Source organism: Oncorhynchus gorbuscha, linkage group LG03, assembly GCF_021184085.1.
Source record: "Oncorhynchus gorbuscha isolate QuinsamMale2020 ecotype Even-year linkage group LG03, OgorEven_v1.0, whole genome shotgun sequence".
Classification (NCBI taxonomy): domain Eukaryota; kingdom Metazoa; phylum Chordata; class Actinopteri; order Salmoniformes; family Salmonidae; genus Oncorhynchus; species Oncorhynchus gorbuscha.
In genome coordinates this window covers 29,719,314-29,744,744 of record NC_060175.1, presented here as the reverse complement: position 1 = coordinate 29,744,744, position 25,431 = coordinate 29,719,314, and the positions used below count along the sequence as shown (strand labels likewise).

General features: G+C 44.0%; 1 protein-coding gene and 1 pseudogene across 1 annotated transcript; both read right to left on the bottom strand.

The window, feature by feature from the left end:
* Positions 1-282: 282 nt before the first annotated feature.
* LOC124031118 (NADH-cytochrome b5 reductase 3-like) lies at positions 283-7,777 on the bottom strand. The gene is made up of 9 exons (XM_046342100.1): positions 7,619-7,777; positions 4,889-5,035; positions 4,612-4,684; positions 4,066-4,172; positions 3,706-3,835; positions 2,276-2,359; positions 2,066-2,151; positions 1,784-1,883; positions 283-1,325 (listed from the first exon to the last, which is right to left on the bottom strand). Exons 1-9 carry the CDS (start codon positions 7,631-7,633, stop codon positions 1,153-1,155), a joined length of 915 nt encoding a protein of 304 aa, XP_046198056.1. The 5' UTR covers positions 7,634-7,777; the 3' UTR covers positions 283-1,152.
* Positions 7,778-9,320: 1,543 nt separating this feature from the next.
* LOC124016770 lies at positions 9,321-17,244 on the bottom strand (annotated as a pseudogene).
* Between the last annotated feature and the right edge of the window lie 8,187 nt (positions 17,245-25,431).

The following is a 25,431-nucleotide window of genomic DNA, read 5'->3' as shown; positions in this document are numbered from 1 at the left end:
AAGGCTCAATTTAAAAAAAGATACCCTCATCCATCTCTTTACTTGTGGTTAGAGATACTCCTACCTGTAAACCAACTACCATCTGCAACTCCAATCCTCAATAATCGCTGTCAAAGGGGAACTGTACTGTAGTAGGCTGTGGAATTAGATTTTTTCCAACTACCACCCAGCATTTGGACCACACTACATTGTCTGCAACAAGCACAGATTACTCCTTGTCGTGACAGTATTCAACTGTTGCAATCAGAGCCACGTTGTTCCGGCAAACTGAATGTCCAAATATTTAACCTCCACAATACTTTATTTTACAACAAGGGATAATAGCTAAGGAACAATCCAGTCAATACATAAAGAGAACAGGATTATGAGTGGAGACAATTTTAAGTAGTGGCAGAAATGTCTTTTCTCTTCATAAACACAATCCATTTTTTCAAAGACTGTAGTGCATTGCAGATTAAACTCTGAAATTACATATAAAACAAAAGAACCTTGAATAATTATGCTCACACAATCTCACAGAAATACAATAAGAAATGCAGTCAGATCGCATACCCACATCAAAAAGCCCCACATGTGCCAAAATACAGTATAACACATCTCTACATAAGCTGTAATACTTAAGTGCATATCATTTGTTGTGTGCGCATTTAAAGCAAAGCTGCCTGGGCAGCCTCCTTATATTCAGCACTGCATCCCTGGGCATAATTCAGTTCAGTATGCAGCTTTAAGTTATATTCGCTCTGTCCTGTTTTTAGGACTGCTCAAAGCTAAGATCATCAATAATAAATCAAAGCTTTAAAACCTCACCTAAAAATACAATTCAGCAGGAGATGGAGGCTAATAATACAAAGGTAGGACTTGGTTCCAAGTGAGCATTTAATGCTCAACCTGTCTGCACTTACCATATGGGGCTTTTGGCAGTAGATTGATGCAGTGCTTTAAGCAGACTGAAAATGGTGCACATACTTATTTTGGGTGCCAGTACTGTATAAATTTAGGTGCTGGAACTCTGCAAAATTTTAGCCAATAATCTATAAGAGATGCCGGTACTCAAGCAGTAGTTCCAGCCCAATCAAGCACTGAATTGATGTCATTGTGGCATTGAGAAGGCCCATGCCGGGGGTGGCTGGGAGGATAGTTCCTAGGCAGTTACTAGTAGGCGAAGCACTGACTCTGCCAGTAGCCCAACTTGTCCAGGTTGGGGTTGCAAGCAAACTGGATCATGGGGGGTGGACCGCACATGAGCACCAAGGTGTCCTCACTGGGGGTGGGCAGGTGCTCCTGGATCATATCCACATTGATGAAGCCCTCACTGTACTCCCAGCCTGAGTGACACAAATTGATCATAATTCAGTCTTTCATGGGGTCGTAAACAAGTACCAATATGCTTAATGACTCTGCAATAAAACAACACAATATGCAAAAATATTTAGCTTCTATGTTTATATAGATTGTGTATAAGCTTGTCTCCCATATTTAACTTCTCTTTGGTGCCAGACTGTTCAAACGCCTTCTGCATGCATGTGTTATTTACTGCTATAGGGATTTCATTATTATATTTTCACTCTTTATGTGATGCGCAATGCAGAGAACAGCGGAAGAATCATCATTGAATTATTGTAATATTTGTTTACATTTCAATTCATTCCATTTGGTATGGGTTGCCAATTTGACATGAACATTTAAAAAGAATACAATTTAAATATGTACACATTTTGTTCAGACTTCTGAACTCTTGATGTCAACGCTTGAGTAATGCAAGCAAAAGCCGTAAGGCACATACCCTCGGGTGCCCTGTCCACTGTAAACCATAGCTTGAAGCGGTCTGGGTGTCTGGCCTGGACCTCCTCCAGCTCATCCCTCAGCAGGATATCCTTCTCAGTCTGCCATGAACACACCACACACAGACAGTTCAGTGTTAACTCTAAACCTAAGCAAACCTATGAACTACATCCACAGTGAAGCTAGTAGATTTACAGTATCTGTTCTTTATTTATATAAATTACCCTATTGATATTAAAAGCCTCTTTTAGGAGAGAGGCCAGTGTGAGCAGCGGCCACACACCTGGTTGGCATACAGCAGGCTGCAGGTGGTCCTGTCACTGGGGTTCTTCATGATAGCACGCACCAGCTGCAGCATAGGGGTGATGCCTACAAATAGGGAAGGGAGTTCAGCACCAGGAACTAAAATCACTCTACATTTACCCATGGGCTATAACAAGACAACATTTAAGTGTTTTGGTTCAGAGTGCAGGGTTGCGAAGGGAAAGTTCACCTGTTCCTCCAGCTATCAGACCCACAGTACGGGCAACTTTTATCTCCGCAGGAGACTTCTTGTCTGTCTGAACTGCAAACTGCCCTGTTGAATGGGAGAAAGCAATGAGACAAATTATGCCAAAACAATCCAGAGATTATTTTCTATTTTCATTTTCCAGTGTGCTTTGGGAGCAAATGAACAGTTATCTGGTCCCAAATTGAAGACAGGATGATGGACACATCCAACAACTATGTTGTGGAACATTGTATCAAATAATAATGTGCGCATTAGTAAACATTTTAAGTGACAACACAGTAAAAGTATATTCTTTCGGCAGTGCTTTTCTGGAACCTTTGTGGAATGAAAGTTGCAAAATGCGTTGCAGCAAGCCAGGAAATTGCTCAGAGATATTGTACATTTACTGTTGACATATTCAGTAGACTTAAGGTTGACTATAAGTGTGTGCACACAATCAGTCTCAGCCAGCCACACCCAAGTACAAAGCTAAAACCCCCATTCCATTAGACTGTGTGTGAATCCCAAATGGCACCAGATTCTCTAAAGACCAGAGCCTTATGGGCCATGGTAAAAAAAGAACGCACTAATATTAAGGCTGGGAATTGCCAGGGGCCTCACAAATGTAGGTTTCAATAAGATATGTATTCACGCCTCCCGAGTGCCGTAGTGGTCTAAGGCACTGCATCGCTAGCTGTGCCACTAGAGATTCTAGTTCGAGTCCAGGCTGTCGCAGCCAGCGATGCACAATTGGCCCAGTGTTATCCGGGTTCTGGGAGGGTTTGGCCGGCAGGGATGTTCATGACCAATTATGCACTAGCGACTCCTGTGGCGGGCCGGGCGCAACGCACCCGGTCGCCAGGCTTAGTGTTTCCTCCGACACATTGGTGCAGCTGGCTTCCGGGTTAAGCGGGCGTTGTGTCAAGAAGCAGTGCGGCATGGCTGGGTTGTGTTTCAGAGGACACACGGCTCTCGACCTTCGCCTCTCCTGAGTTCGTACGGGAGTTGCAGTGATAGGACTGTAACTACCAATTGGATACCACAAAATTGGGGAGGAAAAAGGGGTAAAAAAAAAAGAATATGTATTGAAATGCTCATGGTTTTGTATTGCGGTTTGATACTGCAATTTTATTGCGATTTGATGTTCCAAACATATTGCTCGCTATACGTCTGCTGCAAAAAGACGAGATTATGAAAAAAATGAGTTTATCAATGATAGAAATAAAAAGTGCCGAGTTTTGCCACAGGTACAGCCAACTAGCGCTAGCTAATGCCATTTACATTAGCACTTAAAAAAAAATAAGTTTAAATTGTATTTTTGTTTAACAAATTGATACTTAGTCAATTATCGATATTATATCATCCAAAAATAACATTGCGACACATCATTAGTAAATATCAGGAGGGTGTGCCGGGCAGTGGACTGGTTGTACCATGCCCCCTGTACTCCAGCAGTCCTCCTGGTCCTCTGAAGTCCACAACATCTCCCAGGTGCAGACTCTCCAGGTACTGGGACATCTTGCCTCCATCAGGAAACTTCAGGTGCACATTACTGAAGTAGATCTGGGGAGGAATTTTCTACATTAAATATGGTTTGCAGATCAGGGTCCTTATATATCAAGCGCCTCACAGTAGCAGTGATTATTTAGGATAGGTTTTTCTCTTTTAGATCCCAAAGAATGAGATGATCTACTAACAGGTCCAGCATGTCATCACTCCTACTACGAAACGCTCAATACATACGGTAGTACTAGTGTTCAGTATAATATATAAGATTGCTTTGACAAACATACCTTCACAACCAAGTCAACATATCCTTTGTCGTCGTGGCTGGACACAGGTGTGTATGGTCTGACTACCAGGCTGCCGTCAATACGGGCAGAGAGGTATACATGCTTCCCTAGAGGAAAAAAATAAGGGGATTAGAAACACAAAGACAACACTGATTTGAAAATTGATTGATTTGGTGTGGCTTTATCCTCTGATTGTTCTGCTAAATGACTCATACACTAGAGGGCATTCAAGGACTGGGAAGCTAAGCGTTCTAGTTCCCATCAGTGCAATACAACGGCATCAAGTATTACATTTTGAGGGTAGTTATAATGCTGGTGAGCTAAAGGACTATTTGAGAGTTGGGCCAGTAACCAAAAGGACGCTGATTTGAATCCCCAAGACGACTAGGTGAATAACAGATAGATGTAAACTTGAGCAAGACACATAACCCTAATTGCTCCTGTAAGTCTCTCTGGTAAGAGGGTCTGCTAAATTTCTATTAAGGGCATGGCACTGTATCAAATAATAATAAATGATCAAACACTGTCACTTGACAAAAGACTTACCTACGGGCAGCCCCAGGATATGTTCTGCTGAGGGAAGCCGAAAGCGGAACCTGCGAGTATCATGGCTGATCACCTATGGAAAGAGGCCAAAGACATATCGAACTATTCATACATTGGTTGTCAAATAGTGTGTAAATTCAATGCAAAGACATCAACTACAAACATTTGGTTAAACGTTAGATAATAATTTCCATGGAGTATATAATTTAATTAAGCACAGGCCTCTGACACACATAGCAAAATGTCTCATTTATTTCAATAGCACACATGTACGTACCTCTTTATCGATGAGCGTTAGCTGGTATTTCTGGGTAGGGTCAAGCAAGGTGACTGGAGGCTTTTTCTTCTTGCCTAGGTAGAGGGCTATAATTATGCCCACAGTGGACAGCAATAACACCCCAGCAGTCACAGCTACTGTCGAGTACTAAATACAAAATAGAAAGAAAATTGATTATGCCAAAACAATGTATAACATGGCTACTGTTGAAAAAATAAAACAAAAATAAGAGAAGCAGACATAAACAGATATTGGACTGTTTAAATGGGCAATCTGCAGTTCGTACATCAATTTTTGGACTTAAATTAATGTTATATAGATAATGATTCTTGAAGAATATCACTTAAAAATGCCTGATGAACATAGTTCAACTGTCAAACCCCTTCAGTACCCAAAATATAATCATGTTTTACACTAATATTCATTTACATTTACAAACTGTATAGCCCCAACACATGCTTGAAACTATCATTTTGATATAGTGGATGGTCAGTCCTTGCATCCAAAGCTCTGTTTTTTAATTTAAGAGGTTACGCTTCTCCAGGCCCATCCCTCAGCTTTTTACCAAAACACAGGCAGTGTTTGCTTTGTTATCATTTCAACTAAGGATTGACCCTTTAAATAAAAAAAGGTGATAAACTCAGAAACCAAACTCATAAGGTGAATTTCATATTGCAAATGCCCTGCTATTATACAGTAAATTACATCAAGGCAGTTATTGTCAGGCATAACATTGTCGCAGAACAATACATCTGTTTAAGGATAACGTACAAAAGGGAATCAGCTTGTGTAGGCTACTAACAGTACTTGAGTAGTTGTTCTTCAAATACAAACAATGTCAGACAAGGAAAAAAATAAAATGCAACATTCAATGTCAAAGATTTTACTGAGTTAGTTCATATAGATAAGTAAATTGAAATAAATTAATTGGGCCCTAATCTACAGATTTCACATGACTGGGAATACAGATATGCATCTGTTGGTCAAAGACACATTAAAGGTAGGGGGGTGTATCAGACAACAGGTCAGTATCTGGTGTTACCACCATTTGCCTCATGCAGCACGACACTACTCCGTCGCATAGATCTGATCAGGTTGTTGATTGTGGCCTGTGGAAAGGAACCCACTCCTCTTCGATGGCTGTGTGAATTTTCTGGATATTGGCGGGTACTGGAACACATTATCGTACACGTCGATCCAGAGCATTCCGAACATACTCAAATGGTTGACAGGCCATAGAAGTGGGACATTTTCCACTTCTAGGAATTGTGTACAGATCCTTGCATTACAGGGCTGTGCATTATCATGCAGAAACATGAGGTAATGGATAATTGGCATGACAATGAGCCTCAGGATCTCGTCACGGTATCTCTGTGCATTCAAACTGCCATAAATAAAATGCAATAGTGTTCGTTGCCCATAGCTTATGACTGCCCATACCATAACCCCACCATTGGGCACTCTTTTCACAACATTGACATCAGCAAATCACCCACCCACATGACCCCATACACGCTATCTGTCATCTGCCTGGTAGAGTTGAAACTGGGATTAATCCATTTAGAGCCCACTTCTCCAGCATGCCAGTGGCCATCGAAAGGTGAGCATTTGCCCATTGAAGTCAGTTAGAATGGCGAACTGCAGTCAGGTCAAGACCTTGGTGAGGACGACAAGCACGCAGATAAGCTTCCCAGAGACGGTTTCTGACAGCCTGTGCAGAAATTATTTGGTTGAGCAAACCCACAGTTTCATCAGCTGTCCAGGTGGCTGGTCTCACACGATCCTGTAGGTGAAGAAGTTGGATGTGGAGGTCCTGGGCTGGCGGGGAGACACATGGTCTGCAGTTATGAGGCCGTTTGGACCTACTGCCAAATTCTCGAAAACGTTAGATGCTACAGAAATTAACATTAAATTATCTGGCAACGGCTCCTGCTGGACAGTCCTGCAGTCAGCATGCCAATTGCATGCTCCCTCAAGACTTGAGACTTTTGTTGCATTGTGTTGTGTGACAAAACTGCATATTTTAGTGGCATTTTTTGTAACGTCTCCAACAGAATGTGAATCTGTGTAATGAGAATGCCATTTAATCAGCTTCTTGATATGCCACACCTGTTAGGTGGATGGATTATCTTGGCACGGGATGTATACAAATTTGTGCACAACATTTGGGAGAAATAAGCTTTTGTGCATGGAACATTTCTAGATTTTTTTTACATTTAAGCTCATGAAACCAACACATACATGTTTCACTTATTTTTGTTCAGTAAATGCTTAGATGTCTGTTATCAACACGTTGTCAGATGTACCAGGACAGTTGGTTGCTTGGCAGACTGCTAGCCAAGACGAATCGCATCCACAAGTTTACAACATGAGTTTCTATTTTTATTCGTCGTATGTACAGGATACAAATAGTATACGCTGTCAAATGAAATGCTTACTGTACTTGAGTCACTTAGCTAACTGCACTAGGATAGTTAGTGATCTTTTAATCAGGTCAATCGCAGAGCCAAAACCTCAAATTTTGTGCATTTAATTTGACATGATATGACCAGTTCAGGGCAGATAAATGATCTGACGGAGTGATAGCTGCGGTGCCTTGTTACTACTCTCTGTTTAACTTATCAAAGTAACGTTACAGCGTTAGCTGACAAGCTACTTTTCTACTACCACCACAGACAAAAAGGGGAAACCAATGTAACCCTGGAAATAATTTCTACAGGATATTCTTACCAATGCGTACTTCATGGCGATTCCGAATCCTCAGCGCAAAGAACTACTTGGCTATCTAGTTAGTTTCTCATCAGAGAGGGCACACCCCCCAAAAAAGATTGTGTTGACGGGAGGACGTATTTAGCGGTTACACCAAATGTGTACAACATCCGTTGGAGAGAAGCGGAAATGCCACCAATTTATACAGCAGCACGATTATGATACAACAATAGGGAGTATACCAGATTTGTTCTCTTCTCAAGTCAAATTATATATTTTACCATGAAAGTATACTGAAAAAAATATAAACGCAATATGCAACACATTCAGAGACTTTAACGAGTTACAGCTCATATGACGAAATAGTCAATTGAAATACATTAATGGCAAGTCAGTTAAGAACAATAGCGGCCTGTCCTGGCCAAACCCGGACGACGCTGGGCCAATGATGCGCCGCCCTGGATATGACTGGGAATACAGAAACTTTTTTTTTTTTAAATGGGCCCTACTATGGGACTCAGGATCGCGTCACCGTATTTCTGTGCAGTCAAATTGCGATGGATAAAGTGCAATTGTGTTCGTTGTCCGTAGTTTATGCCTGCCCATACAATAACACCACCGCCACCATGGGGCAGGGCACTCTGTTCACAACGTTGGCATCAGCAAACCGTTTGCCCACACAACACCAAACACGTGGTCTGCGGTTGGGAGGCCAGATGGACATACTGCCAAATTCTCTAAAACGAAGTTGGAGGCATTTTATGGTAGATAAATGAACATTAAATTATGTGGCAGCAGCTCTGGTGGACATTCCTGCAGTCAGCATGCCAATTGCACACCCCCTCAAAGCTTGAGACGTGTTGCTTTGTGTTTTAACAAAACTGCACATTTTAGAGTGGCCTTTTATTGTCCCCAGCACAAGGTGCACCTCTGTAATGATCATTCTGTTTCATCAGCTTCTTGATATGGCCCCTCTCAGGTTGATGGATTATTTTGACAAAGGAGAAATGCTCACTCACAGGGATGTAAACAAATTTGTGCACAACATTTTAGAGAAATAAGCTTTTTGTGCGTATGAAACATTTCTATGATATTTTATTTCAGCTCATTAAACCAACACTTTCCATGCTGCGTTTATATTTTTGTTCATTGTAATAAAATAAAGTATACAGTGAACAGCAAATAAAAGCAATAAGACATTGAATCTTTCAGGAGGAAAAACACTAACCACTACAGATTTACTTCAAAATAATGTATTTGTATTGTTTGGAACAGTTTTTAAAATACAGCTTAGTTTGGATGAAAAAACAATAAAAATGTTTTTATACATACTCAATACATCAAAAGTAGTAATTAAATTTTTCCTTATTAATCCACTTGATTTTTTCATCACAAGTACTGCTTAATTAGCATGGGCAAATCTATGCTTTAGGCAAGATATGCCCAGAGCAGAGCCTTTCATGCTGGGCTGTGTAAATGCAAAGGGTTTACCATTCAAGCTGCATGTGAAATATGTAAAATTGCCTCTTTTCCTGTAACCACTGACCAGGCTACAGTAAAAAACAAGATAATGTTGGCATCTCAACCTGACAGTACATTTAAGGAACAGGCCAGCTAAAAGTACTGGGACAGACCACTACTGCTACTCCTTCTCTATAATATCTCAAGTCCAGGGTCAGCTAGACTACACTCTGGATCTCATGTTCAGCTCTTATGACGGCACTCAGGCGATGATCTTCTTGACGTAGTTGCGGACATTGACGTGGAGCTGATGTGATGTGGCACTGTGATGTGGCCTCCTCCGATCCATTCCACAGTGCACGGTACACAGGCAGAGTGTACATCTGTTTCCCCTGGGAGCAAGATACAATGAAACAATCTATTTATTCATATATTATTGCTAAGATACTACTATTTACATGATGTTTAAAGACACTAATCTAACTTTAAACTGACACTATAAAAACACACCTTATATCATAAATATATACATTATATTTACTATAATAAAACATTAAACTGGCCTAAAACACTTGCTTGACAAATACTGTAATTGATGGTTGAGGACCAAATGCATTTGTTTTTCTAACCTGGCAGCTGAGGAAGCTGCGCACATGTTGATATCCTGGCTGGTGCCGATTCTTGGAAATGATCTGGGCCCAGCACAGTCGTAGCTCAGCGTTGTTTGACTTCACGATGTGAGGGTACTGCTCCTCCTGTTTCTCTATATTACCTTATCAAAGTCAGAGTGAAGGTACATGATTGGTGTGACTAATTTCAAAAGTACTTTAAGCACATCCAGACTTACAGATGCAAGGTACAAAACGTAAAGTCATGAAATAAAGAATAGATAGATATCCTGACACTGATGAATTGGGGTGAATCACATTCTGGTAAATCACATGTACAGTACCAGTCAAAAGTTTGGACAAGGGGTTTTCTTTATTTTTGTACTATTTTCTACATTGTATAATAATAGTGAAGACATCAAAACTATGAAATAACATATGGCATCATGTTGTAACCAACAAAAAAGTGTTAAACTAATCAAAATATATTTTATATTTGAGATTCTTCAATGTAGCCACCCTTTGCCTTGACAGCTTTGCACACTCTTGGCATTCTCTCAACCAGCTTTGTGAGGTAGTCACCTGGAATGCATTTCAATTAACAGGTGTGCCTTGATAAAAGTTAATTTGTAGAATTTCTTTCCTTCTTAATGCGTTTGAGCCAATCAGTTATGTTGTGACAAGGTAGGGGCGGTATATAGAATATAACCCTATTTGGTAAAAGACCACGTCGATATTATGGCAAGAACTGCTCAAATGAGCAAAGAAAAATGACAGTCCATCATTACTTAAAGACATGAAGGTTAGTTCATGCGGAAAATGTCAAGAACTTTGAATGTTCTTTAAATGCAGTCGCAAAAACCATCAAGCTCTATGATAAACTGGCTCTCATGACGACAGCCACAAGAAAGGAAGACCCAGAGTTACCTGTGCTGCAGAGGATAAGTTCATTAGCGTTAACAGCCTCAGAAATTGCAGCCCAAATAAATGCTTCACAGAGTTCAAGTAACAGACATTTCAACATCAACTGTTCAGAGGAGACTGCGTGAATCAGGCTTTCATGGTCGAATTGCTGCAAAGAAATCACTACTAAAGGACACCAATAAGAAGAAGAGACTTGCTTGGGCTAAAAAATACAATCAATAGACATTAGACCGGTGGAAATCTGTCCCTTGGTCTGATGAGTCCAAATTAGAAATTTTTGGTTCCAACCGCTGTCTTTGTGAGACGCAGAGTAGGTGTGATCTCCGCATGTGTGGTTCCCACCGTGAAGCATGGAGGAGGTGTGATGGTGTGGGGGTGCTTTATTTAGAATTCAAGTCACAGTTAACCAGCATGGCTACCGCAACATTCTGCAGCGATACGCCATCCCATCTGGTTTGTGCTTAGTGTTTTTCCAACAGAACAATGACCCAACACACCTCCAGGCTGTTTTAAGAATGGCGCCGAAGGATGGCAGCCATTTTACGATCCTGTAACCAATTGTGCATGTTTTCTCGCGTTATTTGTAAGTTATTTTGTACATAATGTTTCTGTCACCTTGTCTTATGACCCGAAAAGAGCTTCTAGATATCAGGACAGCGATTGCTCACCCCATAATGGAGGAATACTTTTTCCTTCAACAAGTCAAACAGGAAGGATTTACTTCAGACGCCAGAGAAGGCCCTCATCCCCATCATTTGCAGGAGAAAGAGACGGAGGTATTGTGGACGAAGATCTGGGTGCCTTGTTAGGATCCGTCGCTGAGAGGGTAATCTACCTTTACCATCGGTCCTATTAGCCAACATACAATCAATCAATAATAAAAATAGACAAACTACGATCACGTATATCTTACCAACATGACATTAAAAACTGTAATATCTTATGTTTCACGAGTCCTGACTGAACGACGACTTAACATATACAGTGCCTTGCGAAAGTATTCGGCCCCCTTGAACTTTGCGACCTTTTGCCACATTTCAGGATTCAAACATAAAGATATAAAACTGTATTTTTTTGTGAAGAATCACCAACAAGTGGGACACAATCATGAAGTGGAACGACATTTATTGGATATTTCAAACTTTTTTAACAAGTCAAAAACTGAAAAATTGGGCGTGCAAAATGATTCAGCCCCTTTACATTCAGTGCATCAAACTCTCTCCAGAAGTTCAGTGAGGATCTCTGAATGATCCAATGTTGACCTAAATGACTAATGATGATAAATACAATCCACCTGTGTGTAATCAAGTCTCTGTATAAATGCACCTGCACTGTGATAGTCTCAGAGGTCCGTTAAAAGCACAGAGAGCATCATGAAGAACAAGGAACACACCAGGCAGGTCCGAGATACTGTTGTGAAGAAGTTTAAAGCCTGATTTGGATACAAAAACATTTCCCAAGCTTTAAACATCCCAAGGAGCACTGTGCAAGCGATAATATTGAAATGGAAGGAGTATCAGACCACTGCAAATCTACCAAGACCTGGCCGTCCCTCTAAACTTTCAGCTCATACAAGGAGAAGACTGATCAGAGATGCAGCCAAGAGGCCCATGATCACTCTGGATGAACTGCAGAGATCTGCAGCTGAGGTGGGAGACTCTGTCCATAGGAAAACAATCAGTCGTATATTGCACAAATCGGGCCTTTATGGAAGAGTGGCAAGAAGAAAGCCATTTCTTAATGATATCCATAAAAAGTGTCGTTTAAAGTTTGCCACAAGCCACCTGGGAGACACACCAAACATGTGGAAAAAGGTGCTCTGGTCAGATGAAACCAAAATTGAACTTTTTGGCAACAATGTAACACGTTATGTTTAGCGTAAAAGCAACACAGCTCATCACCCTGAACACACCATCCCCACTGTCAAACATGGTGGTGGCAGCATCATGGTTTGGGCCTGCTTTTCTTCAGCAGGGACAGGGAAGATGGTTAAAATTGATGGGAAGATGGATGGAGCCAAATACAGGACCATTCTGGAAGAAAACCTGATGGAGTCTGCAAAAGACCTGAGACTGGGATGGAGATTTGTCTTCCAACAAGACAATGATCCAAAACATAAAGCAAAATCTACAATGGAATGGTTCAAAAATAAACATATCCAGGTGTTAGAATGGCCAAGTCAAAGTCCAGACCTGAATCCAATCGAGAATCTGTGGAAAGAACTGAAAACTGCTGTTCACAAATGCTCTCCATCCAACCTCACTGAGCTCGAGCTGTTTTGCAAGGAGGAATGGGAAAAATGTTCAGTCTCTCGATGTGCAAAACTGATAGAGACATACCCCAAGCGACTTACAGCTGTAATCGCAGCAAAAGGTGGCGCTACAAAGTATTAACTTAAGGGGGCTGAATAATTTTGCACGCCCAATTTTTCAGTTTTTGATTTGTTAAAAAAGTTTGAAATATCCAATAAATGTCGTTCCACTTCATGATTGTGTCCCACTTGTTGATTCTTCACAAAAACATAGTTTTATATCTTTATGTTTGAAGCCTGAAATGTGGCAAAAGGTCGCAAAGTTCAAGGGGGCCGAATAATTTCGCAAGGCACTGTAGCTAGCGGGCTTTAAGATTTTTCGGCAAGATAGAAAAAAAACCTCTGGTAGGCCATGGGGTGGCAGTCTATGTATATTTGTAAACAACAGCTGGTGCACAAAATCTAAGGAAGTCTCAATGTTTTGCTCACCTGAGGTAGAGTATTGCATGATAAGCTGTAGACCACATTATTTACCAAGAGAGTTTTCATCTGTATTTTTCGTAACCGTCTACATACCACCACAAACCGATGCTGGCACTAAGACCACACTCAATGAGCTTTATACGGCCATAAGTAAACAGGAAAACGCTCATCCGGAGGCGGCTCTCTTAGTGGCCAAGGACTCAAATTTGTTTTACCTCATTAAATCCGTTTTACCCGTGAGCTGTCCAGTAACACAAGCTTGCCAGATGAGCTAAATTACTTCTATGTTCGTGTTGAGGCAAGTAACACTGAAGCATGCATTAGAGCATCAGCTATTCCGGATGACTGTGTGATCACACTCTCCATAGCCGATGTGAGTAAGACCTTTTAAACAGGTCAACATTCACAAGGCTGCAGGGCCAGACGGATTACCAGGACGTGTACTCCGAGCATGCGCTGACCAACTGGCATTTTCAACCTGTTTCAAGCAGACCACCATGGTCCTTGTGCCCATGAACATTAAGATAACCTGCCTAAATGACAACCGACCCGTAGCACTCACATCTGTAGCCATGAAGTGCTTTAAAAGGCTGGTCATGGCTCACATCAAAACCATTATCCCAGAAACCCTAGACCCACTCCAATTTGCATACCATCCTAACAGATCCACAGATGGTGCAATCTCTATTGCACTCTACACTGCCCTTTCCCATCTGGACAAAAGGAACACCTATGTGAGAATGCTATTCATTGGCTACATCTCAGCGTTCAACACCATAGTACCCTCAAAGGTCATCACTAAGCGAAGGACTCTGGGACTAAACACCTCCCTCTGCAACAGGATCCTGGACTTCCTGACAGGCCGCCTCCAGGTGAAAAGGGTAGGTGATAACACATCCGCCAAGCTGATCCTCAACACGGGGTGCATGTTCAGTCACCTCCTGTACTCCCTGTTCACTCATGACCGCATGGCCAGGCATGACTCCAACATCATCATTAAGTTTGCCAATGACACAACAGTGGTAGGCCTGATCACTGACAACGACGAGACAGTCTATAGGGAGGAGGTCAGATACCTGGCCGTGTGGTGCCAGGACAACAACCTCAAGACAAAGGAGATGATTGTGGACTACAGGAAAAGGAGGACCGGGCATGCCCCCATTCTCATCGACGGGGCTGTAGTGGAGCAGGTTGAGAGCTTCAAGTTCCTTGGTGTCCACATCACCAACAAACTATCATGGTCCAAATACATCAAGAGAGTTGTGAAGCGGGCATGACAAAGCCTATTCCCCCTCAGGAGGCTGAAAAGACTTGGCATGGTCCTCAAATCCTCAAAAAGTTCCACAGCTGCACCATCGAGAGCATCCTGACTGGTTGCATCACTGCCTGGTATGGCAACTGCTCAGCCTCCAACCGCAAGGCACTACAGAGGGTAGTGCTTACAGCCCAGTACGTCACTGGGCCCAAGCTTCCTGCCATCCAGGACCTCTGTACTAGGCGGTGTCAGAGGAAGGCCCCAAAAAATGTCTAAGACCCCAGCCACCCTAGTCATAGACTGTTCTCTTTGCTACCGCATGGCAAGCGGTACCGGAGCACCAAGTCTAGGTCCAAAAGGCTTCTTTACAGTTTCTACCCCAAAGCCATAAGACTCCTGAACAGCTAATCAAATGGCTACCCAGACCCCTATTTTACGCTGCTGCTGCTCTCCGTTTATTATCTATGCATGGTCACTTTAACTCTACCTTCATGTACATATTACCAACAACGTTTTTCTTCTTAACTTCTTAAAGCTTTGTTGGTTAAGGGCTTGTAAATAAGCACTTCACAACAAGTGCTCAGTATATGTGGGAACTCCTACAAGACTGTTGGAAAAGCATTCCTCATGAAGCTGGCTGAGAGAATGCCAAGAGTGTGCAAAGCTGTAATCAAGGCAAAGGGTGGCTACTTTGAAGAATCTATAATAGAAAATATATTTTGATTTGTTTAACACTTTTTTGGTTAGTAGCTTATTCCATATGTGTTTACTATTATTTTACAATGTAGAACATAGCAAAAATAAAGAAAAACCCTTGAATGAGTAGATTTGCCCAAACTTTTGACTGGTACTGTATATCCAGAACAATGATAGTGCTAGGGGTATCAGCGCAGAAGTGTTGTTACCATCATGTCCTACCTCTAGAAAGTGGGGACTTCTCTATGATCTTCTCCAGGAAGTAAGTCTTCCAACCCTGGATGTTGGTCTTCATGATGCTGGCCATATCCAGGCCCTCGACAGCCCACAGCTCTGACAGCTGCTCAGCAGGCTTCATCAGGCTCTGGCCAGCCGACAAGTCAGGGAGATAGAGAGGCCAACCAGGCACATTGAGCCAGCTATCAAGCTCCAGACCTAGCAAAGGAACCACAGGGAGAGTGACAGGTCAGTTTGTGTTTTTAAGCATGAGAGTGAGCTTGTAACAGCTGTCTAAAGTCAACTACACTGCCCTTTACCTCAATCTTGTGTACTCCTTTCTTCTTCAGGTCTGGGAAATACTCCAGGAAGAACTCCAGGGCATCCTCTGCCATAACACTGCAGAACTTGAACTTGTCAATGTAGGCCTGTGAGAAGAAACACCTACATGTCAGACTGCCACCCTCAGACCCTCTCTGCAAAAGAGCCTACTACATGCAAGAAGCCTTCATTTCTGTCAAGTAGGACAGTCGAGAGAGTGCTTATGTATTAACCTTTAAAAAAAGTATCAAGCAGACACTCAGGGTATTTACTGATGAGTAGCACAGTAATATATACACAAAATGAGAAGTAACAGCAACCTTGAGGAAGGCATCGAAACAACTCTGATCTCCAGCTAGGTGGGCCAGGTAGGAGACGAAACAGAAGCCCTTCTCATAGGGCATATCATTATAGGTGTCATCAGGGTCAACACCTGAGGGAGGGGAGAAAATACAGATGACATTTGTTGCTTTAACTTAAGTAGTCATGATCAAGTGTATCAGTTCAATTGAGTCTGCAGCTTAAGGCAAAATCTCAGTCAGTTGAACTAATTAAATTGGACTTGGCCTTAGCAGTAAAGGGTAAATGTAAGCCAAGTCTGACCTGGTTTGATCTTCACACGCAGTTTGTTGAGTTGGCGGTCCTCTCCGGTGTTGTCCAACTCATGCACAATGACGTCAGCAAGCGAGCAGTCTCAGGCCAGGATGCAGGTTGTGATGAAGGTGTGTCAGGGGTTCTCCATGCTCCCGAGGGGGAACGACGGCGTGTTCTCCCTTACTTTCACTCATAACTGCCGTGAAGTCGTCAGGAACCTGTGAGAGGTAGACAGGGCAGTCTTGTGCCAAGATCAATTAATTATCAATCAAATGTATTTATAAAGCCCTTTTTACATCTGCAGATGTCACAAAGTGCTTATACAGAACCCCATCCTAAAACCCCAATGAGTAAGCAATGACTGATGATGGTATAATCCATTACTAATACAGACATGGAGTAGTAGTAGTGGTGGATTAGACCTATTATTCAGAGTTCTGTACTATTGGATATCAAGCAGAGTATGAGATTTAATAACAGCACAAAATTGAGTCAACAAGACGATAGACAGAAAAGGGGAAAAAGCTTGTTTACACTGCAAAGAGAAAAATAAGATTGACATACAGCAGCACACAATATTTTTCTGTGGTCATCCTCCACTGGACATTTGGCTCAGTCAGAGTCCAGTCCAAGGGCTCACCTTCACGGAGGGTGAGTAGGCTTTCTCAGCAGTCTGCACTGGTTCCAGCCAGCACACCTAGTGGGTCAGGGGGAGCAGAGAGACCAGGGCTTGAGTGTGATGGTAGGGGCTCACGTTATCTTCACAGCAGCTGAGTAGGGGGCGCTTAGTCAAAGGCTCTTTCTTCTCGCCAGTCTGAACAGGCTCCAGCCATGACATCTACAGATGTACGCTGGGTTTAATAAGGGTGGTGCAGTGGTTTAAGGGAGAATCACTGTTTATTCATGAATAGGCTCTAAAGTGTTGCACATATGTAAAAAAAATATTTGCAAGATATGAAGTGAAACTAAAATTATGTAATGCTGCTGGCTATAAATATATAATGCATAGACAACATAGTTGATCTCATTTGAAAGGAAAAAGGTTTTCAATAATTTTTAATGTATGTGTTGTAGCAGGGGTGTTAAACCTTTTCTTCCCCAGGGACCCCCTGCCAGGCAAACCGGAGGCCCAGGGATCCCCTGCCAGGCAAACCGGCGGCCCAGGAACCCCAATCACATCTTATCAGCTGAATGATAATGGCAAGGAGAAGTAATCAACATCCCAATTAATATATTTGTTAGATAGTTTTCATTATTTTGACCTTCCCACATTATAAATTGGAGGAGGAAGTGTAAACTAACACAATTGATTAGCTTCAAAAAGGTAACTCCAAAAACATTTTCGCTAAGAGCAGCGTTTAAACAAAGGTTAGCCGTGTGTTGCCAAAATGAATGTCCAAGTCAAGAATGCTTAAAGCAGCCAGCGGCATTTGCTGCACTGGTAGTCTTTTGTGGGTATTTTTCAAAGCCAATGTCAGATATTCCACTCAGTGTAATTTGATCAATATTAGAAGTTGAGAAATAAAGTTGAAATAATATATTCTCCTCTTTTCTACTGTATGTATGTAATTCATAATTTATTCTGTTGTTGCCGGCGACATTCATAACATTGAAAATAATATACACACACACACACACACACACACACACACACACACACACACACACACACACACACACACACACACACACACACACACACACACACACACACACACACACACACACACACACACACACACACACACACACACACACACACACACACACACACAGCCTTCAGAAGATTTCAGACCCCTTTACTTTTTCCACATTTTGTTCGGTTACAGCCATATTCTAAAATGTATTAAATAGTTGTTTTCCCTCATCAATCAACACACAATACCCCATAATGACAAAGCAAAAACAGGTTGAGAAACTTGTGCTAAATTATAAATAAACTGAAATTTCACATTTACATAAGAATTCAGATCCGGCTCTGGCTGGGCCATTCAAGGACATTCAGAGACTTGTCCCGAAGGCACTCCTGTACTGTCTTGGCTGTGTGCTTAGGGTAGTTGTCCTGTTGCAAGCTGAACCTTCGCCCCAGTATGAGGTTCTGAGCGCTCCGGAGAAGGTTTTCATGAAGGATCTCTCTGTACTTTCCTCAGTTCATCTTTGCCTCAATCTTGACTAGTCTCCCAGTCCCTGCCGCTGAAATACATCCCCACAGCATGATGCTGCCGCCACCATGCTTCACCATAGGGATGGTGTCAGGTTTCCTCCAGACGTGACACTTGGCATTCAGGACAAAGAGTTCAATCTTGGTTTCATCAGATCAGAGAATCTTCTTTCTCATGGTCTGAGTGTCATGTATTGTATTGTCATGTCTTGTCCCTGTGCTTTCTCTTCTCTTCGTTTCCCCCTGCTGGTCGTATTAGGTTACTTTCTCTCTCTCTATCTCTCTCTCTCTCTATCGTTCCGTTCCTGCTCCCAGCTGTTCCTCATTCTCCTAACGACCTCGTTTACTCTCTCACACCTGTCCCCTCTTTTGCCTCTGATTAAGTCTCTATTTCTCTCTCTGTTTCTGCTTCTGTCCTTGTCGGATTCTTGTTTGCTTTGCCCTTGTTCCGTCCTGTCGTTGTCTGCCTCTTCATCAGATGCTGCGTGTGAGCAGGTGTCTCTGTCCTCTACGGCCCGCGCCTACCCGAAGGGACCTGCAGTCTGTTGCCGCTAGTCCTGCAATTCTCCTCTACTACTAGAAGGGGGATCCTCCTGTAAAGATTGAGGATTTATGTTTTCCCTGTTTGGACATTAATAAACTCTGTTTCTGTTAAGTCGCTTTTGGGTCCTCACTCACCCGCATAACAGAAGAATCCGACCAAGAATGGACCCAGCGACTTCGGATCCTCTCTACTCAGCCGTCAAGATCCAGGGAGCGATGCTTGGCAGACACGAGCAGGAATTGTCTGTTGATCGACATGCCGTTGAGACCCTGGCCGCTCAAGTCTCCGACCTCTCAAAACATATTCACAATCTCCGCCTCGATCCACCGGCTACCTCCAGGGCTTCCGAGTCTCCGGAGCCCAGAATTAATAACCCACCGTGTTACTCTGGGCAGCCCACTGAATGCCGCTTGTTCCTCACCCAGTGTGATATTGTGTTCTTTCTCCAGCCCAACACGTACTCCAGGGGTACAGCTCATATCGCCTACGTCATATCTCTCCTTACTGGACGGGCTCGTGAGTGGGGCACGGCAATCTGGGAGGCAAGGGCTGAGTGTACTAACCAGTATCAGAACTTTAAGGAGGAGATGATACGGGTTTTTGATCGTTCAGTTTTTGGGAAAGAGGCTTCCAGGGCCCTGTCTTCCCTATGTCAAGGTAATCGATCCATAACGGATTACTCTATAGAGTTTCGCACTCTTGCTGCCTCCAGTGACTGGAACGAGCCGGCGTTGCTTGCTCGTTTTCTGGAGGGTCTCCACGCGGAGGTTAAGGATGAGATTCTCTCCCGGGAGGTTCCTTCCAGCGTGGATTCTTTGATTGAAATCGCTATTCGCATAGAACGACGGGTAGATCTTCGTCACCAAGCTCGTGGAAGAGAGCTCGCGTTATCCGTTTCCCCTCCCTCCGCATCACTACCATCTTCCCCCACTGGCTCAGGTGCTGAGCCTATGCAGCTGGGGGGTATTCGCATCTCGACTAAGGAGAGGGAACGGAGAATCACCAACCGCCTCTGTCTCTATTGCGGTTCCGCTGGTCATTTTGTCATTTCATGTCCAGTAAGAGGCCAGAGCTCATCAGTAAGCGGAGGGCTACTGGTGAGCGCTACTACTCAGGTCTCTCCGTCAAGATCCTGTACTACCTTGTCGGTCCATCTACGCTGGACCGGTTCGGCAGCTTCCTGCAGTGCCTTGATAGACTCTGGGGCGGAGGGCTGTTTTATGGACGAAGCCTGGGCTCGGGAACATGACATTCCTCTCAGACAGTTAGGGGAGCCCACGGCCATGTTCGCCTTGGATGGTAGTCCTCTCCCCAGGATTCAGTGTGAAACGCTACCTTTAACCCTCACTGTCTCTGGTAATCATACCGAAACCATTAATTTTTTTATTTTTCGTTCACCTTTTACATCTGTTGTTTTGGGTCATCCCTGGCTAGTGTGTCATAATCCTTCTATTAATTGGTCTAGTAATTCTATCCTCTCCTGGAACGTTTCTTGTCATGTGAAATGTTTAATGTCTGCTATCCCTCCTGTTTCTTCTGCCCCCTCTTCACAGGAGGAGCCTGGTGATTTGACAGGGGTGCCGGAGGAATATCATGATCTGCGCAAGGTCTTCAGTCGGTCCAGGGCCACCTCCCTTCCTCCTCACCGGTCGTATGATTGTAGTATTGATCTCCTTCCGGGTACCACTCCCCCCCCGGGGTAGACTATACTCTCTGTCGGCTCCCGAACGTAAGGCTCTCGAAGATTATTTGTCTGTTGCTCTCGACGCCGGTACCGTAGTCCCTTCCTCCTCTCCCGCCGGAGCGGGGTTTTTTTTTGTTAAGAAAAAGGACGGGACCCTGCGCCCCTGCGTGGATTATCGAGGGCTGAATGACATAACGGTTAAGAATCGTTATCCGCTTCCCCTTATGTCTTCAGCCTTCGAGATCCTGCAGGGAGCCAGGTTTTTCACTAAGTTGGACCTTCGTAACGCTTACCATCTCGTGCGCATCAGGGAGGGGGACGAGTAGAAAACGGCGTTTAACACTCCGTTAGGGCACTTTGAATACCGGGTTCTGCCGTTCGGTCTCGCTAATGCTCCAGCTGTCTTTCAGGCATTAGTGAATGATGTACTGAGAGACATGCTGAACATCTTTGTTTTCGTTTACCTTGACGATATCCTGATTTTTTCACCGTCACTCCAGATTCATGTTCAGCACGTTCGACGTGTTCTCCAGCGCCTTTTAGAGAATTATCTTTATGTGAAGGCTGAGAAGTGCGCTTTTCATGTCTCCTCCGTCACATTTCTCGGTTCTGTTATTTCCGCTGAAGGCATTCAGATGGATCCCGCTAAGGTCCATGCTGTCAGCGATTGGCCCGTCCCTAAGTCACGTGTCGAGCTGCAGCGCTTTCTCGGTTTCGCGAATTTCTATCGTCGTTTCATTCGTAATTTCGGTCAGGTGGCAGCTCCTCTCACAGCCCTTACTTTTGTCAAGACGTGCTTTAAGTGGTCCGTTTCCGCCCAGGGAGCTTTTTATCTCCTCAAGAAGCGTTTTACATCCGCTCCTATCCTTGTTACACCTGACGTCTCTAGACAGTTTATTGTTGAGGTTGACGCGTCAGAGGTGGGCGTGGGAGCCATTCTGTCCCAGCGCTCCCATTCTGACGATAAGGTCCACCCTTGCGCGTATTTTTCTCATCGCCTGTCGCCGTCGGAACGTAACTATGATGTGGGAAACCGCGAACTGCTCGCCATCCGCTTAGCCCTAGGCGAATGGCGACAGTGGTTGGAGGGGGCGACCGTTCCTTTTGTCGTTTGGACTGACCATAAGAACCTTGAGTACATCCGTTCTGCCAAACGACTCAATGCGTGTCAGGCTCGTTGGGCGTTGTTTTTCGCTCGTTTCGAGTTCGTTATTTCTTATCGTCCGGGCTCAAAGAACACCAAGCCTGATGCTTTATCCCGTCTCTTCAGTTCTTCAGTAGCCTCCACCGACCCCGAGGGGATTCTCCCTGAGGGGCGTGTTGTCGGGTTGACTGTCTGGGGAATTGAGAGGCAGGTAAAGCAAGCACTCACTCACACTCCGTCGCCGCGCGCTTGTCCTAGGAACCTTCTTTTCGTTCCCGTTTCTACTCGTCTGGCCGTCCTTCAGTGGGCTCACTCTGCCAAGTTAGCCGGCCACCCCGGCATTCGGGGTACGCTTGCTTCTATTCGCCAGCGTTTTTGGTGGCCCACTCAGGAGCGTGACACGCGTCGTTTCGTGGCTGCTTGTTCGGACTGCGCGCAGACTAAGTCCGGTAACTCTCCTCCTGCCGGCCGTCTCAGATCGCTTCCCATTCCCTCTCGACCGTGGTCTCACATCGCCTTAGACTTTATTACCGGTCTGCCTTCGTCAGCGGGGAAGACTGTGATTTTAACGGTTGTCGATAGGTTCTCTAAGGCGGCTCATTTTATTCCCCTCGCTAAGCTTCCTTCTGCTAAAGAGACGGCACAAATCATCATTGAGAATGTGTTCAGAATTCATGGCCTTCCGTCAGACGCCGTTTCGGACAGGGGTCCGCAATTCACGTCTCAATTTTGGAGGGAGTTTTGTCGTTTGATTGGGGCTTCCGTCAGTCTCTCTTCCGGTTTTCGCCCCAGTCTAACGGTCAAGCAGAACGGGCCAATCAGACTATTGGTCGCATCATACGCAGTCTTTCCTTTTGAAACCCTGCGTCTTGGGCAGAACAGCTCCCCTGGGCAGAATACGCTCACAACTCGCTTCCTTCGTCTGCGACCGGGCTATCTCCTTTTCAGAGTAGCCTCGGGTACCAGCCCCCTCTGTTCTCGTCACAGCTCGCCGAGTCCAGCGTTCCCTCCGCTCAGGCTTTTGTCCAACGTTGTGAGCGCACCTGGAAGAGGGTCAGGTCTGCACTTTGCCGTTATAGGGCGCAGACTGTGAGAGCCGCTAATAAGCGTAGGACTAAGAGTCCTAGGTATTGTCGCGGTCAGAGAGTATGGCTGTCCACTCGTAACCTTCCCCTTATGACAGCTTCTCGCAAATTGACCCCGCGGTTCATTGGTCCGTTCCGTATTTCTCAGGTCATTAATCCTGTCGCAGTGCGACTTCTTCTTCCGCGACATCTTCGTCGCGTCCACCCGGTCTTCCACGTCTCCTGTGCAAGCCTTTTCTTCGCGCCCCCGTTCGTCCCCCCCCCCCCGTCCTTGTCGACGGCGCACCTATCTACAGGGTCCGGAAGATTATGGACATGCGTCCTCGGGGCCGTGGTCATCAGTACCTAGTGGATTGGGAGGGGTACGGTCCTGAGGAAAGGAGTTGGGTTCCATCTCGGGACGTGCTGGACCGTTCGCTGATCGATGATTTCCTCCGTTGCCGCCAGGTTTCCTCCTCGAGTGCGCCAGGAGGCGCTCGGTGAGTGGGGGGGGTACTGTCATGTATTGTATTGTCATGTCTTGTCCCTGTGCTTTCTCTTCTCTTCGTTTCCCCCTGCTGGTCGTATTAGGTTACTTTCTCTCTCTCTATCTCTCTCTCTCTCTATCGGTCCGTTCCTGCTCCCAGCTGTTCCTCATTCTCCTAACGACCTCGTTTACTCTCTCACACCTGTCCCCTCTTTTGCCTCTGATTAAGTCTCTATTTCTCTCTCTGTTTCTGCTTCTGTCCTTGTCGGATTCTTGTTTGCTTTGCCCTTGTTCCGTCCTGTCGTTGTCTGCCTCTTCATCAGATGCTGCGTGTGAGCAGGTGTCTCTGTCCTCTACGGCCCGCGCCTACCCGAAGGGACCTGCAGTCTGTTGCCGCTAGTCCTGCAATTCTCCTCTACTACTAGAAGGGGGATCCTCCTGTAAAGATTGAGGATTTATGTTTTCCCTGTTTGGACATTAATAAACTCTGTTTCTGTTAAGTCGCTTTTGGGTCCTCACTCACCCGCATAACACTGAGAGTCTTTAGGTGCCTTTTGGTAAACTCCAAGCGGGCTGTCATGTGCCTTTTACTGAGGAGTGGCCTGATTGGTGGAGTGCAGCAGAGATGATCGTTCTTTTGAAAGTTTCTCCCATCTCCACAGAGGAACTCTAGAGCTCTGTCAGAGTGAACATGGGTATCTTGGTCACCTCCCTGACCAAGACCCTTCTCCCCCGATTGCTCAATTTGGCCGTGTGGCCCGCTCTAGGAAAAGCCTTGGTTGTTCCAAACTCTAGGAAGAGTGTTGATGGAGGCCACTGTGTTTTTAGGGACCTTCAATGCTGCAGAAATGTTTACCTACCCTTCCCCAGATCTATGCCTCGACACAATCCTTTCTCGGCACTCTACAGACAATTCCTTCAACTTCATGGCTTGGGTTTTGCTCTGAAATTCACTGTCAACTGTGGGACCTTATATAGACAGGTGTGTGCCTTTCCAGATCATGTCCAATCATCTGAATTTACTACAAGTGGACTCCTATTAAGTTGTAGAAACATCTCAATGATGATCAATGGAAACAGAATGTACCGGAGCTTAATTTCGAGTTTCATAGCAAAAGGGCTGAATTCGTATGTATATAAAAGGTATCTGTTTTTTTTTTATACATTTGCAAAAAGAATTGAGATCTGTTTTCGCTTTGTCATTATGGGGTATTGTGTGTAAAGTGCTGAAGATTCTTAAAACATTTAAAAAATAATTTTTTTAGAATAAGTCTGTTAAGTAACACAATTTGGAAAAAGTCAAGGGGTCTGAATACTTTCCGAAGGCAGTGTATATAATATTTATTTTTAGGGGTAAAAATAAGTATAATTGCGGACCCCCTGCAGTACCTCAGGGCCGCGTACCCCTAGTTGAATGCCAGGGATTGAAGGTTCTAATCACTGATCTATAATAAGGTTCTAATAGAGTTCCACAGTATGAGTCATAATACCCATAAAACTTAGCAGTCAAACAAGGATATGATTCCAATCGTTTTTCCCCATAGGGAATTTCAGAAACACCGAAAATAAGGGCTGTGTTTCGTGCAGGCTTACCCTGGCATGACGTTTTGATAACCGTGTAAATCTCTCTATATTTATCAATATATTCACCTGTATTTACCCCCCCCCCAAAAAAAAATAAAATGCTCATTTGCTGCTAATGTGGCTATCATAAAGAACTATACTTAAAATATAACGTCAACATATACAAAGTGTTGGTCCCATGTTTCATGAGCTGAAATAGAAGATCCCAGAAATTCCAGATGCACAAAACATTTAAGAGAAATAAGCTTTGTGCAAAAATGAGCTTACATCCCTGTTATTGAGCATTTCTCCTTTGGTAAAATAATCCATTCACTTGACAGATGTGGCATTTCAAGAAGCTGATTATAAGCATGGTAA